This window comes from Rattus norvegicus, chromosome 8 (assembly GCF_021556685.1).
Source record: "Rattus norvegicus strain SHRSP/BbbUtx chromosome 8, alternate assembly SHRSP_T2T, whole genome shotgun sequence".
In the NCBI taxonomy this organism is placed as follows: Eukaryota; Metazoa; Chordata; class Mammalia; order Rodentia; family Muridae; genus Rattus; species Rattus norvegicus.
In genome coordinates this window covers 58,610,828-58,629,917 of record NC_141541.1, presented here as the reverse complement: position 1 = coordinate 58,629,917, position 19,090 = coordinate 58,610,828, and the positions used below count along the sequence as shown (strand labels likewise).

Genomic DNA, 19,090 nt, shown 5'->3' with positions numbered 1-19,090 from the left:
AATATAGGCTTGATGAAAAAAGGTCAAGTGAAACTCACACACTTGGAATGAGTACGTGTGAAAGAAGACTGGGTGTTCCATATTCCCCTCCTCCTTGTGTGGGAGGGGAACAGAGTGGGGTGGGGTGGCAGGTGGAGCAGTCCTATCTTAAAGTGAGCAGGAGAACATGGAGGGTTTTATGGAAGACTCAGACTGTTATGTTAACAGCAATAGGAAGGCACTGCAGGTAGAAAGAAAGATATTCTGAAGGAGCGTAGCGTAGGACTTGACCAGCTGAAAATAGGCAGAAAGTAAAGAGATTAAGGATGTCTTAATTGGTTTTGTTATATGACTTGAAAATAGAAGATGATTTATTTATTTAGCCCTTCCCCTGCGAAATAAAAGTCTTGCTGGGGAATCTTATCATATTATCCAGGCACAGACCAGCCCAAGTCTTCTGCTGCAGAGCTCACTGATTATCAACCTTGCACAAGCTCTTGTTTGCTCTGAGAGAACCGAGTTTGGATTTGAGGCTTCCTTGAAAGAAAAGCTTGTTTCAACGTTCCAAAGCAGAGGTTCTTAGTGGTTCACAGAGTAGCCCGAGCTGTTTCTAGTAATCCTGGATGCTGTTTGCTTTTTAGGTCTCCTACTATTACAAGTGGACAAGATAGTGTTAGAGGCGAATTCCATGTACCATTGCAACAGTCTGAGGAAAAAGTGAGAAGAACCCCACTTCCTTCCATTGGGCTAAACATGAAAGAGATTTGCAAATATACAAAAGGCTGTAAAGTGTCCAGGATAGATGGCTGTCTTTAAAAACTGTCATTTAAGGATACATGTGATCTATTTACAAAAACCCCACCAGATTACAATTTCTCAGCTTTACTTCCTCACACAGTAACACAGTGCATTACAGTAATATGGTAAATAGCCAAGGGAAACAAAAGCTCTTCAGGGTCCTTAGTAGTTTTCAAGAGAGAAAAAGAGAATCTCTGTCCTGAAGTGACACTCTCCCACATCTAATAAAGATAGAGAAAAACAACCTCATGTCTGCTTCTGTCCCTTCTGTGATTACCGTCATGCTAGCGTGTCCAAATAAAGAGGAACACATCTTACCTGGGCCAAGAGGAAGTGATTTGGAAGCTTCGAGGCCTCTTTCTTTTTCCTGATCCTGGAGGTTGCAGAAGATGGCAGTCCTGTCAGCAGCTGGAGCAGGCAGCTAGGATTACGGAAAGCATGGAGCTACAGAGAAACTGCACCCTGGGATACAGCTGCGCCTGTGAGAAACACAGAGGAGGAAGAGGGCAGGCAAAGGGAGGAGACTGCCCTTGGCACGCCTCAGGCCCGCCTTCACATGGTGCCTCTTTTCCCCTGGCATGAGAGATTTGATGCAAACTGTTAGAAAACAAAGGCATTTCCTTTACTGTAAATGCCACTATTCAATGAACCATCTCTTCTGCAAGGAATGGACCCATGCCTCTTTCAGAAAGCCAGGTACATACAATGTAAGAAAATGAATCCGGTTGGTTAGTTAGAGCATCCTTTCTCTATTAGCCTATAGATTTGGAGGCTCTTGCACATTTCAACATGAATTTTCTTTATCTAATACCACTGAATAATAGTCATACTGCAGTAATTTTTATACTATAGCCATTATACCTAAAATATATTTGGGGGGGATAAAATATTTTTTGTTTAGTATTTTCTTTCTTCCTCTTTAAGACCTTATTCAGGATTTTACTTTCCCAGGCCAACATGGTGTCACATGACCCTTGATAGAAGCCCTTCAGATTTACTTCTCAGTGACTACTTTTGTAAAGCTTTTCCATTACCATATGAGATGCCTATAGCATTATAATCTGAAGCATTATACTTTTTCCTGTATGTGCATGTGTGTGTGCATGTGTGTGTATATGTGTGGGGTGTAGGGGAATTGTACATTCATGTAGAGGCAGAGGCCAACTTCAAGTGTTGTTCTCAGAACTATCCATAATGGTTTTTGAGACAGAGTCTTTCCCTAGGACATGCGGTACACATGATTTGGCTAGCTAAGCTGGTGGGCTAGTGAGACCCAGGGAACTGATGACCTCCAGTGCTGGGATGACAAGATTAGCCTTTATGCTAATAAACTATTTTACAAGTTGTTTTCCTCTCTCTCTCTCTCTCTCTCTCTCTCTCTCTCTCTCTCTCTCTCTCTCTCTGTGTGTGTGTGTGTGTGTGTGTGTGTGTGTGTAGAATTTGCCTGAGTAGGTTCGGTCCTTACAGCGCATGGGTCCCAGGGACTGAACTCAGGCTTGGCAGAAAGTGCTTTTACGTGCCGAGCCATCTCACTGGCCCTATGCCAGGCACTATTGTTATTTTTAATCTGAATTAGCTGTATGCAGGTCCTCATGCTTGTGTGGCTAGAACTCTACTGACTGAGTTCTCTCCTCAGCCCCACCATTAGAACTTTTTTGAATAAAAGATTTGAGTAACAATTTGACTGAAAGCTGGACGTAGTAGCTTTAGCATCTAACCCCAGTGTACTTACAGGAAACAAGAAATGGAAACAGGAGGACCCCCAGAAGCTCCAGGGCTGGGTAGCCTGGATTATGCAGTAGCAAAGACATCCTAGGCTGCCCCCTTACTACCACATGCAAATTGTAGCCTTGGGACATCTACAGGCTCCCGTCTCCCAACACAGACACAAAATTGATATTCCTAGGATGGTGGCAAATTTCTGACTTAAAATACACGAAATATGATTTTTAAGTCTTTTCTTTAACTCACTGATACAGCCTTGCAACCAACTCATTGAGGTCATCTTCTAAAGTGTTATTTCTAAAGAACAGAGTGTAAATATTGCCCTGAAATAATAGCAGTATTTCTTAGAGACTTTTTGCTGGGACACAGCTAAATTGTTGCTTGGTTAGCAGTGGAATTAGCAAAGTGAATTATTTCTGCCAGTACGGAAATAGTATGAGAGCTTCTAAAGTTAGGAAATAAAATGCTGTGTAAGAAGGTGGTTTTGAAGGTTTTTTTTTTTTTTTTAAAGCAGGGTACAGTTTTCATTTCCTAAAGTGAAACCATCATGTCCATAGCTGTGATTACAAAGGAAGTTTGCAGTGAGATGGCTGGAAGGGCGTGGTGAATGGATTACCAGAAGAAAAACTAACATTTTAAAGAATGTGGTAGAAACACCAGTGTGACCGAGTTTAAATTAGACAAGTTTTCATTCCCCAAGTGATCCGAAAGACTGAATGAAGCAGTGTCACACAGAATGATCAGCTCAGATATAGAGCATTCAGCTAGCAAGAACACAGCTCTGGGTTCAATCTCCAGCACACGCAGCAACAGATCAGAAGCAGATGCCAGAAAGCGTCTTCCAGCTCTAGAGATGCACAGAAACAATTGGTACATTTCTGTACTTTGATGCAAGGCTCTTTGATTTCTATGCTGTAGAGTAAGCTATACATTTCTGTACCCTGTGTATTTTATTGACTTGTTGACAGTCCTTGGAAGATTCTAAGGCACTGGCTTACCATAACCCTCCATACCCTCTCACTACTCACTTATTACACAATGAAGGTAACATTAAAACAACAACAACAATAACAACAACAACAACAACAATAATAATATGTTTTCGTTTAGTCTGGTAAAAATTTACGCAGTAGGTCTTTTTCCTTTGAAATATTTTAAGAACCAAATAATTAATTGCCTGTTTAGATATACTATAGTATGAAGATAATAATACAACATCGCCCAGACTTTTTGATTTAATGGGCTTTAAAAACCAACAGTGCTAGTGATAATAATATAGAATAGTTAAGACTGAAGCAGGACGATTATAAATTCCAATCTAGCCTGGATTAGGAAGCATGACTACCCCCAAAACAAACACACAAGAAACCAAAACAAAATACTGAGCGGAGAACTTTATATTTACTAAGTATAAATATAAATATAAAGCTAAAAAATGTTAAATCCTTACATTTTTATTTCATGTTTATATCAAAAAAAAAAAAGGAAAGAAAGAAAACCCATAGTCTTCTAATGAGGGACTTTCTTAAAAACTTTGATATGATCTCATGTATTCCAGGATAGCCTCAAAAGTAGCAAAGGATGACCTTAAATGTATTCTCCTCTAGTCTCCACCTCCCCAGTGCTGGATTTACATGTATGCATTGGTTAATGGGTGCTGGAGAATGAACCCAAGGCCAGGGAAGCCCTGTAAAATGAATATAATCAACTTTATGAAAAATGTATAACTTTTCCCCATTATTGCACTATATATAGGTAGTAAAAATTTCAACACAGATAACGAACTTTCAAGTACCCTGACACCTACCATATCGAGCAAGATACATTCTCGTTAGGCCAATGTTCTCTATTTCTGCTCACTTCCCAGCCTTAATGCTAACCTTTAAATAAACAAAAGGAAAAAACCAAAACAAAACCCCACGTGTTAAATAACAGCCTTCTGAAATGTAAAATTATGCTCTCGGATTTCGTGGAGGTGTGCCACTGACCTTTGTTTTATGAGGCAATATACTTGGTTCAGTGCCAGGTCAACTAACTGCAAAGAGTTTAGGAAGTTTGTCTGTGAAACTGCAGGTCAAAGTCGGCATGTGACAGTACCCAATAAAGGTAAGTCACGAATGTATGAACCATGTGAATTACTAAATACTTTCTGAAGGTTAATTAGGTCAGCCAAATTGACTTTTTTTTTTAAGTTCATAAACTTATTTTCTTTAAGGGTGTGATTTGGTGAGTTTGATAGCATCAAGGATAAAGAGGGACACTGACAGAGACTGTGGGTTGGAGGAACCGGCTGAGTTTCCTGTGTTAACACACACTATGCCCAGAATGCTCTTTCCTGAGAGGAGCTGGTGGGAAATATTTAATGCTCATCTGCTGAGATTCCTGGCCCCGGTCCAAGACTGGCTTTCCAGAGCAATGCCTCTCTCCTTCATACAGTTTTGAAGGTTACCCTTCCTTCTCCACAGTGTGGGAAGGGACCTTTCTATTTCTTGAAGACTCCGAGTTGGAAGAAAAAGGCGGGAAATAAACGGAAGAGTGGCTCCAGGCTGATCGGCTCTGCGAGGCTGTCACGTGGCTCGCGCGCTGCCTGCTGGGAGCCGCGGCCTCGGCGCCTGCGCAAGGAGCGCGAAGCTCTCACATGTTGCGACTCTGAGGAGGCGGGTCGTGGCGGAATCTTCGACTGCGAGTGGGGCAAGAGGGTAAGCGCGCGTGACAGGGAAGTCATGAGTGTGAAAGAAAGCAGTGAGTGGGGATGGGAGCGGTCTCTCTGGGTCTGGGGCCTGGTGTGGGGTCGCAGATGTGAGGGAGGGAGGGAAAGAGGCAGGAAATGGCGCGAGGAGACAATAGCGTTGGAAAGAAAACAATAGAATGCTGGAGGAGCAGTCTAGCACTCGAGGCACAGGGACAGGAGGATTGCTGCGAATTAGAATTTAGCCTCGGCTACCCAGTGAGTTCCAGGCTAGCTTAGTGTATGTGGTGACTCTCAGTCCCAGAAAACCCGAAGCTGAACCAACTACTGCCTGCACAGGGCGATGGCCATGGCCGCCCGTCACTCAGGTTTTCACACAGGTTTAACTCAGACTTGGACTATTCAGGAGTCTTAAGTTATGACAGAAACCACTTTTACAAATACAGAATTACGTAATTATAGAAGTTTTGTCGGACGTGTGTATACATTCTGTTAATTTGAAATAGGAAAGAAGCAGAAAAAGGAAAACTAAAAGGGGAAGGAGACATTTTCCTTGGGTTGGTGTCTCTGAAATACTCTTCAGGAACGCCGGTGCATTCACATGTGCTTTTTTTTTTTTTTTTTTGCACTTCAGCTTAGTACTGGGAAAATAATGGTAGGCACGCAGAAGTACTGTGCTGTATTTAGAAGCATCTTTATAATTTGCGTTTTGCTTTTGTTTCCGTCATAGGCATACTAATATAAGTACTCAGACTCTCAACAGTTATCCAATTCATTGTATTTAAAGGAAACAGAGCTGGGTATGTAGGGAATGCCTTTAATCTCAGCACTCGGGAGACAGAGGCAAGTGAATCTCTTGAGTTTGAGGCTAGCCTGGTCTACAGAGTGAGTTCCAGGATAGCCAGGGCTACACAGAGAAGAAACTGTGTCTAGCCTCCACCCCCAAAAGAAAGAAAGAGATAATGTGAATGTAAATAGTCCTTCAGCACTGAGATTTAGTCTATCCTTTTAAGTTCTAATGTCTTTTCAAGTTTGAACCTTAACAGTTCAGATACTAGGATAATAGCTTCAGAATTTATGGGAAAGCAGTTTTATAGCATGTTAAGGTAAGGGTACAGCAATGGAAACAGTGTCTGACTAGAAGAATGAAGAGGTCTTGTTTTTGGGATAGGCCAGTTTATTTGTTTAAACGTGGTCAGCCATTTCTTCCCACTAAGAAAGGACAGAAAGAGGGGAGCTCTATCTAATTTTAACATTAAGAGTGTATAAAGATAGAAGAATCTTAAATGTTGTAGTGCTGAAACAAGATAGACTTACCAATGAGGTTAGTTGAGCTCGTTTTATATAGGCTGGTAGTTAAAATTGTACAATTAGTAAGTTGGTCTCAGATGATGGAGGTCCTTGGATGCCGTGTGATAAAACTTGAGTTTACTGACCCAGAGGGTTTTTTAATGAAGAGTTTTGAGAGGTAGAATAAATTAGGGGGCAAATTAAGTTTAGCAGGCACACCAGCAGAACAGTAATTAATAACAGAAGTGTTCCCACAACACAAGAGGTTTAATACTTAAATTTGGAATTTCTCTAAACTTAAGATTTGTGTCTTCAGAGGATGATGGCAAACCACCTTGTAAAACCCGACTCTAGAAACTGCAAGAGGACAAGAGAATTGGAGGTATATTTTATGCCCCTGGAGCCTCTTACTGTATTTTATCTATTTCTGAAGTTTCTTTTCCTCAAGAAAGTGCTCTTGATCAGTAGAATTTAGTGTTCTCATAGTCACAGAGGTAGGATTGTACTAGCAGCCACTTTGTTGACTCCACTTAACTTTTTCACTGAGAACAGACCTATAAAAGTCTAGGTGGGGATTTCTTGGTAGCTTGTGGCCTTAAATGTAACCAGAGTAAGTCTTTATCTTTTTTGGTACATGGGACTTTACATGCATAATTATTTGCTAAGATGAGTAAAATTCTTACAGGCAGGTCTGGGAATCACACTCAGATCTTCAGATTTTAGTGATGAGTGCTTTCTTTCACTGTCGAGCTATCTGCCAGTCTACATTGCATAATTTTGCAACCAATTGGCTGTTGTTTAAATTATTGTCATCATATTATTATAAAAAATATCCACTGTCATGAGATACAAGGCTGTTTTTCATTGAATTAATAGTCATTATCAAAATCTAAACAAAACTTAGCATTTTCAGAAGGCGTCTCTTGTGTTTAAAGGTTTCTTTGATGATAAAAATTTAAATGACTGGTATGCCATCTCTAGTATTTTTCCCCTTGGTATTTTTTTCAGTGCTGGAACCTAGTCCAGTGCTTTGCCACTGAACTAGCCCTCAATTCCAAGCATAGAGCTTCATCTTTAATTCTGAAGTACTGGGGGTTGAACCTAGAGCCATAGTGTGATAGATAAACTGTTGTACAGAACCATGTCCCCAGTCCCTCTGAAAAATGCTCAGTTTGCTTTTTAAATAGAATATATGTGTCTTAAAGATCTTACCATTGATCTAGTTTCTTTCTTTTTTTAGCCTCAGTTGTCTGAGAGTCCACAGGTATCCTCTCTTGGGAAATCAGATTCATCTCTCTCTGAGTGTTCTGGACTCTTTTATAAAGAGGAAGCTCTGGAGAAGGATTTGAGCGGTGATGTATAAACAATGCATATTTTATGTATATTGACTGTATCATGCAGAAGGTAGATTTTATAACCTACTCCGTTTTTTGAACAGATATGAGCAAGGAAATTAATCTGATGTTGTCTACATATGCAAAGGTTTTAAGGCAAGTAATTATGGTATTTTCAAAGTTTTTTTTTATTAGAAATCCTTTTCTCCTGAAAACTTAGTAGTGAAAAATTTAATTATATAGCTTAAAAATGTATCTGGTAACTAAAAATTTAAAGTTTTACAATTCTGTCTCTATTCTTTACAATAGATCAGTTAATTATTTTAAGGGAGTAATCCCTAACTTGTCCCAACATCATTTGTCACATTTTTAGTGCTAATACCAGAGTGGATATATTTTGGTCTCTAGATGATAGTGTTATCTCCATTTTATACAGATATCTCTTTGAGAATGGTATGATTTGGTGAAATTAATGGGGTTACAGTAAAAATAAATATTTCACATATTTATATTTTATCACTATACATTTGAAGGCTGAATCTAAATATTGGTCTGAGAATATGAAGTATTATGAGGTGCTTTATAAGCTACTGGATAGTCACTATACCTGAACAATGGCTTAATTTTAATAATTTATATAATTTGTTATTAAAGTTATAGTACATAAGATACACTTTCTGTGTTTTAAATAACCCAAAATATTTTCTAGACTGCTTTAACTTATCCTGAAGAATATTAGTAAATTAATGAAGCTCTCTCATGGGCAAAGCAATGAAAATGAAATAGCTAACAGATACATTATAAAGAATATGATATTGATGATGTGTCTAGACTTTATAACTTGTTTTAATATCAACTTTTTCCCTATTAGTGAAAGAGCAGCAGTAGATGCATCTTACATTGATGAGATAGATGGACTCTTCAAAGAAGCCAATATTATTGAAAACTTTCTAGTACAAAAAAGAGAGTTCCTGAAGCAGAGGTTTACGGTGATCACAAATACCCTGCACAAGTAATGTGCCTACACCAGCTGGAAGTTGTTTCTGTTACTGCTGGGCTCTTCTTGCTAGAGAAAATATGTATTAAACTGTAACGTTTTCTAAATTTCAAAGGGGTTTTAAGATAGATATTAACATGAAGTGTGTAATATTTATTTTGAGGGTCAAATATCTGGCACATTGTATAAAAATGTAAATTAAAAATTATATACATGTTCTTTTCTTTATCCTTTACTCCTAAATTGCTTAGCCCTTCTTAAACTATGGAAGAGGACTCTGTTAATTTGATTATGCCCAACAATATTTGTTTAAATAGCAGATGATTTCTGAGATAGTTTTAAAATGTTTTCTTGGTTGGTATTATAGAAGAACATCAAAACAATAAAGATATTTTGTCCAATTTCTTAACATTTAATAAAATATAACAATGTGCTACTGCTGTTTAATATTACCATTTGATTATTTTTACTTTTAACCATTATATTTGACTAATAAAAATTTGGCTTGAAATATCTTCTTATGGTAAAAATAAAAGCTGGAAGTTACTATAGCCTGTCTATTTCTTTATTTTTTAAGTGTCATGCTATATGGAACCCAGGTGAATTCATGGTGTACCTGCCTCAACCTCCTTAATCAAAATTAAGGTTATGTACCACCAAGTCCGGCTGTCAAGTGGCTTTTTACCTATTAACCACATTGATTTGTAAAGTTTATGAATTATATTTAGAAGTTTTAGCTGTAGGGTGGATGATATGGAAATTAGAAATGTGGGACTCAGGAGATCATGGCTTAAACATGGCTTTGGCAGGCCACTTCAATCCTATGATAATGGGAAGTTGAATTTGGTCTAGAGAAGTGGTCCTCAACCTCCCAAATGCTGCAACCCTTCACTTTATTTCCACATGTTGTGACTCCCAATATAAAATTATTTGTATTGCTGATTCATAACCATAATTTTGCTATTATTATGAATCATGATGTAAATATCACTGTTTTCTGATGGTCTTAGAAGACTCCTGTGAAAGGGTCGTCCAACCCCAAAGGGATCATGACCCACAGGTTTGAGAAATGCTGGTCTAGAGGATCTATTATCAGACTAAGAAAATTCCTCCTTTGTTACAAAGCTCTGATTTTATTCAAAATGATCTATGCAACATATAACTACATTAGTTGGATCCAAAAATGTCTATCTCCACTTTTTATCACATAGACAATTTGGTCTTTTCTATGTATATTTTCTAATATAAGTATAGGACACCACAAGGAATTTGTAGTTTTAAATTAGGCAGTATCTTTTTACCTGGATGGTTGTAAACTTTAAATTTTTCTTTCCATCAAGTTACTTGTTTTGTTGAGGCAGGATCTCTGTAACTCTGGATGGCCTAGAACTCACTATATAAGCCAGGCTGGCCTTGAGCTCTCCGAGTTCCAGCTGCTCTGTATATATTGTTGGAATTAAAAGAGAAAAGGAACAACAACGAGAATGGGGTGCTGAATCTTGCTTTTTGTTATTTTTGCTTTCTAGCAGTATTTGTTATTTGGGTTCTCAAAGATACTTGTTAAAGGAATAAAATTATGTATCGTGACATGTATTCATAGTGTCCTGTCTGTGCTTTGTTATAAGAGAATGCTTTTCATAAAACTAATGAATGTCACCTTTAATACCACCAGACCCAGGTGGATCTACAGCCTGGTGTAGGCCAGCCTGGGTGTACAGTGTGAGCTCCAGGACTACAGAGATACTCTAACTTGAAAACCTAATCCAAACCAAACCAAAAATAACCACCCCGCCCCCCTCAGAAAACCACAAATGAATGTAAAAGAAAAGGGAGGAGACGAAAGGGAAAAGGGTGAGCTATTGTCTGCTGGTCTAAATTGAGACTTCATTCTGTCTGAATCATTCAGAGGAGAGAAGTTGTATAATGAACCCATATATCTGGTTCCATGGACTTTACAGGTAGGGGCAAATTCCAAAAAGGGATGGTTAAGGTAGGAAGCTATTATTGGTCTGATTTTAAGTCAAAGATTATAGTTGGTTAGGATACTTGCCATAGAACTGAGACTAAGTTTAACAGTGTTTTGAGGCTCCACCCCTCACCTTCCCTCCCTTCCAGTCTCATTCAATCATAGAGCCAGGGACAACCCAGGCTCATTATTTACTTAATAAGGCCAGTGGCTGCAGATTTGGAAATCTCAAGACCAGCTGCCGCCCCTGAACTGAGTTAAATATTTCCTCCACTCTTTCTGCGTTTCCTCAGCAACCTTCCCGACGCTGTGCTGCAGGGGTTCTTTCTGTGACAGTGTACCATCTCCCAGGTAGGGCACCCCCCCCCCACTTCCTTTCCTGGTCCACTTCTTACCAGTCTGCCGTTGGACTGCTGTACGTGGGTCCTGAAGATTATAGCAGGCTTCTGAAGGTCTCTGTGTGATGCAGGCAGCACTCCCCAGGGGAGAAGTGAAAGCCTGGTTTACGAACAACAGGATTGGTGTACTCATCGTTGTGGGGACAGCCAGTGTTCAGTCAGCTAAACGTGACGCACCGGGGCAGGATTCAGTCCAGAGATTTGATTTGTCTTGAAGGCCTCAAAGACTTTTCTCTATTCTGACTTTTCCCAACGGACAACCACTGCTTTTGCATTCGGATGCAAATGTTTGGTTCTCCTATTTGCATTCTGGGGAACTGTCTCAAACCCTGTGGTTTTGTTTTGAAGCTTTCTATCATAGTTACTACGTCAAGAATTTGTTTGCAGTAATTGGTTAATATCGAACTGCCAGAAAAGGCACCAATATGCACAGTCAATTATAAAGTTATCTACCCACTTAGTGTTGTAGTATGTAAGACAGCATGTTAGGTGCTAGGAGCGGGGAGGTATAGCTAGACTTTGTATTCAGAGAGTACTGCTAGGAGAGGTTGTAAAGTGCACTGGCCTTTATCACACAGGACAGCAAGATAAGGGCCACCAGAAAGCTGTCCAAAGCTGCAGGAGGAAATAGGAATGTGTTGCTTAAGAAGCAGGCAACCCAGAAATTGCAACTCGAAGGTTAAATTGCATATGTGAATTTCATCTGAAGGAGATGAGAAATATCCTAGGTGAAGAGAATAGAATGGTCACGAGACTAGGGAGCAATCCAGCCAGGCTGGAGTGAACAGCTAGAGTGGGGTCTTCAAGCTCCTGGTCAGGTAGTTTCAACAATTACAAGTGATTTGTGAGTTATGGAGGAATGAATGATGCAGTCTGATTTATATGTAGGAAATTTAATTTTCATATTATCGCACTGGTGGGAGGGCATCTTCCCTGCTCATCCAGATAAATTAGAATCTCTAGTCCTGATGAGGTATCTAGAGCTGGAAGCAATTGTCTGAAGTCTCCAACCCTTAAGATGGTCCAGTGGCTCCAGGAACTTACCTCACTGAGTTTCTCTTTCCAATTTCACTTCCAACTGAGAGGCTGTCAAGAGTCAAGGGCCTGAGTTAGGCAGTCGGAAGTGACACATAGGAAGAAGTTGAGGCACCAGTGCTGAGGAAGATGGGTTTAGGATAGGAAAAAAATGTGTAGTCCCAGGGGAGAGACTGATGAAAATAAAGTCACCCAGGCAGAATTTCAAGCCTGAGCAATTTATACATAAGCCATGGAAGTCATCTTTTTTCAAATTTCCCCTACTGACCTGTGCCCTGGTGGTCAGAAGAGCTGTGTTGTAAGGAGAGTGCACAAGATGAATTCAGTGCTCACAGAGACACTGAAGTGAGATGTTTGCTGGTAGAAGAGCTGATTCAGAAGAGAAGAGAAGAGTTGAGAGTCAGGTCTAACCCATAACCAGAGGATTTAAGAGTCGAGACAAGGTTACTAAGGGAGAATGTTGAAATTAAAGGGTAAAGGTCTAAGGTTATACCTTGACATTTGCGTGGTGATAAGTGGGGAAGGATCAGTAGAGGAGATTAACATTTACTAAGTATCATTGCGTTTCATTTTGATGAGAGATCTGAGCAGGAGTCATTAACCTCTCTTAACCCTTATTTTATCTTCGAAAAAACTTGAGGTTTGACAGGGTTAAGATGTTTGCCTAAAGTTACCAGCTAATGAATAAGGAAGCTGATGGGAAGCCGCATAGTTAGAGGGCAGCAAAGTTAAAACAGCAATTAAATGTTAGCATAGCTTGTCTCCCAAGCCAAGAATGGAAACAGGCCTAAAGGGATGGTGGCAGCCATATCAAGTACTACAAAAAGTTCGAATAGTATTACGGTGCCAGTAACGTGGAGCATAGAGCAAACAGATATGTAAATGGAGTCTAACATGAAGATGCCAGAGAGATGGCTCAGTGGTTAAGAACATTGGCTGCTGTTCTAAATGATTCAGGTGATGTGATTGCCCGCATGCACATGGTGGCTTACAACCATTCTTAATGGCAGCCCCTGGGAATCCAACACCCACTTCTGACCTCCGAGGGCACCAGGCATACACATGGTGCAAAGACATAAAACACAAAGTATTTATAATTCATGTGTATCTAGTCAGGCTGTTCAAGTTCACTCCGCGTAAAATAGCTAATCTACTTTTTAATCACAGAGTTTCAATCGAAAAGGAGAAGATAAATTCACCACTGTTTACAAAAGAAGAGTGAGGAAAGTCTAGATTTCTCTTTGCTTTTTTTTTTCCAAAGCATTTTCTTAAGACCTTGAATACTACTTCTCGTTCCTACCTTTCAGTCCCTGCTTGTTTCACCCCAGAGACTATGTTTTAGGAATGGGGTAGAGGCCGGGAGTGTAGGAATTCGGATTTCAGCTCCTGTACCACAGAGGAATGGGTTGCACTTCTGTTGCAGAGAATCTTCAGACAGGACTGAGATAGGACAGTGGGATGACTCATCTGACGCCCTAGGCAGCAAGTTCCTCTTGTTGGGTTGGGAGCTTTTCAGTCTCTCAGCAGTGTCTGACTCTTCCTTGAAAAACTGAAATAACTCAGAGAAAGAAAATCATCCGTAGCGCATCTTAATGTAGTGATCATTTAAAGTTAAATAATACTAAACATTTTAGGGATATCTATTGTGTTCTAAAGCTTTCCATAAACTTGCACGGTTACTTATAACCTTCAGCACGGTAAGAATTTTTATTTCTCTGACTTAGAAAAGAAGCAAAAGCAAAGAGGTTGAAAACCTTACTTTGGAAGTGACTTAAGATTTGAACCTAGGCACTCTGGCTATGCTCTTTAAAGGAAGTAACATTTGAGTTAGACCTTGAACAATAGGTAGAGTTTTCTTTACTTTTTCTGGAGAGAGAGAGAGAGAGAGAGAGAGAGAGAGAGAGAGAGAGAGAGAGAGAGTGTGTGTGTGTGTGTGTGTGTGTGTGTGTGTGTGTGTATTTGCGTGCGTGCATATGTAAAGGTGAGAGGTGGATAGTAATTTGCTTTTTCCCTTTTATTTTTTGAGATAAGATTTCTCTTTGACCCTGAAGCCAATCACAAACTGGGCTAGACCAGCAGGCCAAAGAACTGTGGAATCTTCCACCTCACTGTTGGGATAACACGGCTTCGTGCTGTGCCCAGTGCTTTTGTTATCGCTGTTCTTGATGTGGGTGTTGGAGCTGCATAGCAAGCAACTTACAGACTGAAGTACCTTCACTTCTCCCACTCCCCACTGCTCTCCTCTCTCCTTCTGAGACAGGAGCTTACTTGGTAGCCCAGGCTGGCCCGTTATGCTCTTCCCTTTTGAGCACTGGGATTACAGTTGTGAGCCACCACAGCAGCTGCCAGACGTTCTTCTAATATTGCTTTATTTTTCAGTGTTGAAATCCGACGCAGGGCCTCGTGCGTGTTAGAGAAGCACTTTACCTCTGATCTATATCCTCAGCTATAATTTTCTTAGGGAGAGGCTTTGGGAAGGGCATTCAGGGTGAAACGAGTGTTATTTGGGAAAACAAGAAAGAGCTGGGCCTGACTAAATTGTTATATTTGGGGAAATAAAAAGGTCACGTGTGATGTAAATGTAATATTTCAAAGAAATTGGATTATATACTGTAAAACAAATTGCCAAAGGAGCATAGATCTCATGTCTTTGGATGAGTTATCTGTTAATTTTTCTAGTGTAGACTCGTGTACCACTGATAAACTTCTATGAAGTAAAGGATTGTGGGTAAAGTTACAAGGAACTTTGTAATAACTGGAGTTATATTTGACCACCCCTCTCTGTATTCATGCACTGCTGTCTTGTGAAGCCTTTGAAGTATGAAGTAACAGAGATGATGTTCATCCCCTGATTATAGGATAGGATTTTACTCTTGTGGCTAAGGGTTGGTATGGTTCAGAATGGAGAATGCATGGTGGTACCTTGAGAATGAGAAAGAGGAGAGAGGAATTTGGAGACTATGTGGTTTATGTTCACACTTCCCTCAAGCTTCCAGTTCACAGAATTGTGGGGGGAATAAGCGTGTTAACAGGAGCTCCTGCAACAATGTGTGTGTGCGTGTATGCATGTGTGTGTATGTATGTCTGTCTTCTTTTTTTTTTTTTTCTTTTCTTTTTTTTTTCCGGAGCTGGGGACCGAACCCAGGGCCTTGCGCTCGCTAGGCAAGCGCTCTACCGCTGAGCTAAATCCCCAACCCCGTATGTGTGTCTTCTTGTTTGTGTGTGTGCATACATGCATGTTTATTTGTGTGTGTGTGTGTGTGTGTGTGTGTGTGTGTGTGTGTATATATATACATTTGTGTGCTTTTTGCTTCTCTTTCACAGTTTTGAAGAACTACGTGGGGGAATATTCACCGGAAAACCATGTTGGGACCACAGCAGAGTCTGCCGTGCATTGCCCCGCTGTTGACCACGGTGGAGGAGACGCTGAGCACTGTCTCCGCTCGGGTCCGAGGACACATTCCTGAATGGCTCAATGGCTATCTACTTCGAGTTGGACCTGGGAAATTTGAGTTTGGAAAGGATAGGTAAGCCTAGATTTTAGAGTAACAATTTGGGCTTCATGGTGTGGTTTGAGTCTATAGACCAGGCATTCACTCCCTTCCCGTTCATTTCCGTGATGACTACTGGCACGCTTCCCTTTGGTTACAGATAAGGAAATTGTTACCAAGAGGAAGGGAAAAAAGTATTCTTTAAAACCATTTTTCTCCCTCACTCGCCGTTCAAGTTATGAATTTGAAGTTCTCTTTGGGTTTATGGCCCCAAGGGAGGCACACAAGAATCTCCGTGAGACTGAGCCATTTCACCACAAGATCCTGAAAGAAGGGCAACTTCCTTCACCTCCTACCTGTTCCTCTATCACCCTGACCCTCCCAGTCACAAGGACCTTTTTCAGTTTCTCCTTTTGGTGCCCCCAGTATCTTGGCACGGATGCCTTCTTACTTGTCTTCCCTAATCTCCCGGGACTGATTTTTGTTCTGATGTCAACTCAAACCACACTTCCTGTGGCTTCTCTTGTGGCTTCTCATCATAAAACCTCCAAGGTTGGTTGCGTTGCCAGTTTTCTGCTTTGCCAAAATGCAGGGGGGAAAGGGTTTTGGCACTGGACAAACCCTTATTACCAGTGCCCATGCCCTTGCTTTGTTTATTTTTTCTCAAATTACCTATTTATCATTTACTTTATTTCCATGATTGTTTTGCCTACTTTTAAGTATGCGCATCGTAGACATGCCTGGTGCCGCAGAGATCGTAGGAGGGTGCCAGGTCCCCAGAAACTGAAGCTGTGGATGATCCTGAGCCACCATGTAGGTGCAGGGAACTGAACCCATGGCCTTTGTACAAGCAACAAGAACTATCAACAGCTGAACCATCTCTCCAGTCTTGTTAGTTTTTCTTTGTTTATGTATGTTAGCTGTGTCCCTCCACTAGGAAGTAAGTTCCACCAGGGCAGAAAGCTTCCCGACTGATCCAAAGGTTCCCAATAACTTGAACAGTCACCTGTACCCAGCTAGCACTCAGTAAGTGGATACAATGGGTGGCTAGAGGGTCTTTAGGGTATCGTTTCTATGTGTGTCCAAGAAGGATATGAAATGGTGGGAAAAGATGCCTGTGGCTAGGAGGTAATCTGCTCTGTGACGTTTTTAAATGTTAGACAATTTTTGTATGAAAAAGAGTGAACTATAGCAAAGTTATTTGGGTGGGATGGGGTCGGTCACAGTCACCGTTAACAACTTAAGGCTACTCCCTGCTGGTCTTCTCCATTATTTCTATAGACTTACTTTGAAAACTGCAGTCACCTTGGGGGCATGGAGAGATGGCTCAGTGGTTTATGACACTTGTGGCTATTGTAGAAGACCTGAGTTCAAGTCCCAGCACCCACATAGTAACTTACAACCATCTATAACTCCAGTTCTAGGGGATGAAACTCTCTTCTGACCTCCCCAGGCATCAGACATTCGTGTGGTGCCCCTATATGTGTGAAAGCAAGCAATCTAGTACACATGAAATTTTAAAAAATCAAAATCAAGTTCAATAAGAAAAGAATTGCAATCATCAGTAGATTTTTCGGTTCTGCTTCTTGAAAATTTATGCTATCATAGCAGCAAGACGACTCAGTGAGTAAAGGTGTTTGCTAACAAGCCCAAGGAGCTGAGTGCAGACCACATGGCAAAGAAGAGAACCAACTCCAGCAAGTTGTTCTTTGACCTCTGCACATGTTCTGTGGCATATATATATATATATATATATATATATATATATATACACACACACACACACATATATATATTCACACTATCATTCACACTATCATAACCTTATGTTGCTACAAAATAGGGAGATCAGTATTTTTAAAGACTTGATGTATTCCGGGGGTTATTATCTTTTTAAAAGTTGAGCAATATATGTTTGTCATAAGCTTACTGTCATAACTGCCGAGAAGGGTACAGCTCAGTGGCATTTCAAGTTCTCTGCCTGCTGCGCCATCATCATTACAGTCATCCACAGAGCTCGTTTCATTTTACAGAACTGAACGCTGTACCAGAAGAGTTAATTCTTTCCTTTCTTCCCTTCCCTCACCAAGTGCCATTCTACCTCTGTCAGCTGTAACACCAGAGGCTGTGCCCAGCCATCACATCCTATCATGCCTCTCCATCTGTCTTTTGGACCTAGGCCAAGGACCAAGAGAAGGAGACATTCTCAGGATATCTTTAAGATATATATATATTTCATAACTGCATACATCTTAACTTACAGAGCATTGTATTCACTGAATGGTATACATGCATGGAGTGCGGAGAGGGGCCCCAGCAGATTGCTACAAGAGGCCTGTAAGGAGTGACTTTAGAGGTCCTTAAGTAGCAGGTGGGAGGAGGATGGAGGCCTAGGGAGAGGTGGAAAGTGGAGGAAAATCAAAGTGCACAAGCCAATAGATAACAGAGTGGGAAAAAGTGGTAAAACATAGATACACAAACATGAGAACAGAGAAGTAGCCATTGAGACTGAAAAGAAGGGGAAAAAAGTAAGGGATTTTATAGGTCTCAGTGCAAATACATTTGGAAACCTTGAATAACTTTCTAGGGAATATGAATTACTAGAATGGGTAGAGATGAAGAGTTTAAGCAGACTGACTTTTGGCAGCTGAAATAGAATACTTATTAGGCACACACACACATACACATATAAGCACAAGACTCAGATTATTTCAAAGATGATTCTACGAAAAATCCATATATTAGGTAGCCTGATATTGCTTTATAAATTATTTTTGGGCACTGGAAATGGAAGAAAATGTCTCCATCGATTTAATGAAGAAAGCATCTTTTCAATATAGAAAGACAATGCAAGAAAGGAAACCTCAGATTAACTATATTTATAAATATATATGCAGAGGAACAAAATATAAAACGGTTTGATACCAATGAATTATTTTTTAACAAACAGAATCTAGCATAACGTTACAAATAAAATTCATGAAGATCAAGTGGAATTAAATCCAAGAAAGCAAAGCTAGATCATTGTTAGGAAATGTGCCCGCGTCGCATTATTAATTGGTCTCAGGAAAAATAATAGAATTATCTTCATAGGTGCTGGGAGGTCTTCTTGTCAAAATTCACCATTTGTTTCTCATGAAATGTTACAGGAAAATGGACTTAACAGTTTCTTAACAAGATTTCATATACATGTGAATATATAGTATCTTCTCTCTCTCTCTTCGTTCCCGTACCTTTATGCTAAAATAGTAAGGCTACCAGTGATGTTTTTTCTATACCCAGGGTAGAGAGAAGTTCAGGGTTTCTGCTGCTATTCAGTAACTCAATGGCCAATGTAAGTAATGCAGTTAAAGTGAAGGTATTGATTTAGGGGCCAAAACCTAAGGAA

At 40.2% G+C, this 19,090-nt stretch overlaps 3 protein-coding genes across 17 annotated transcripts in view; 2 read left to right on the top strand and 1 right to left on the bottom strand.

Moving 5' to 3' along the window:
- The window catches only part of Il18 (interleukin 18), a 27,105-nt gene extending 14,512 nt beyond the window's left edge, over positions 1 to 12,593 (bottom strand). For 6 of the 11 annotated variants that reach the window (XM_087560710.1, XM_087560707.1, XM_087560711.1 and 3 more), the window contains exon 1: positions 1,096 to 1,269. The gene's annotated coding sequence lies outside the window, so the exon portion shown is untranslated. 11 annotated transcript variants of the gene reach the window in all.
- Tex12 (testis expressed 12) lies at positions 1,154 to 10,003 on the top strand. Of its 5 annotated transcripts, none has more exons than XM_087563782.1 (6): positions 1,154 to 1,473; positions 4,968 to 5,201; positions 6,798 to 6,863; positions 7,722 to 7,833; positions 7,920 to 7,971; positions 8,687 to 9,363. In XM_087563782.1, the coding sequence occupies exons 1-6, from the start codon at positions 1,453 to 1,455 to the stop codon at positions 8,829 to 8,831; spliced, it is 630 nt and encodes a 209-aa protein (XP_087419908.1). In that variant the 5' UTR covers positions 1,154 to 1,452; the 3' UTR covers positions 8,832 to 9,363.
- Bco2 (beta-carotene oxygenase 2) overlaps positions 11,069 to 19,090 on the top strand; it is a 25,305-nt gene continuing 17,283 nt past the window's right edge. The window contains 2 exon segments of the mRNA NM_001127712.1: positions 11,069 to 11,129; positions 15,536 to 15,738. Coding sequence (NP_001121184.1) covers positions 15,575 to 15,738 — 164 coding nt within the window. The 5' untranslated portion in view covers positions 11,069 to 11,129; positions 15,536 to 15,574.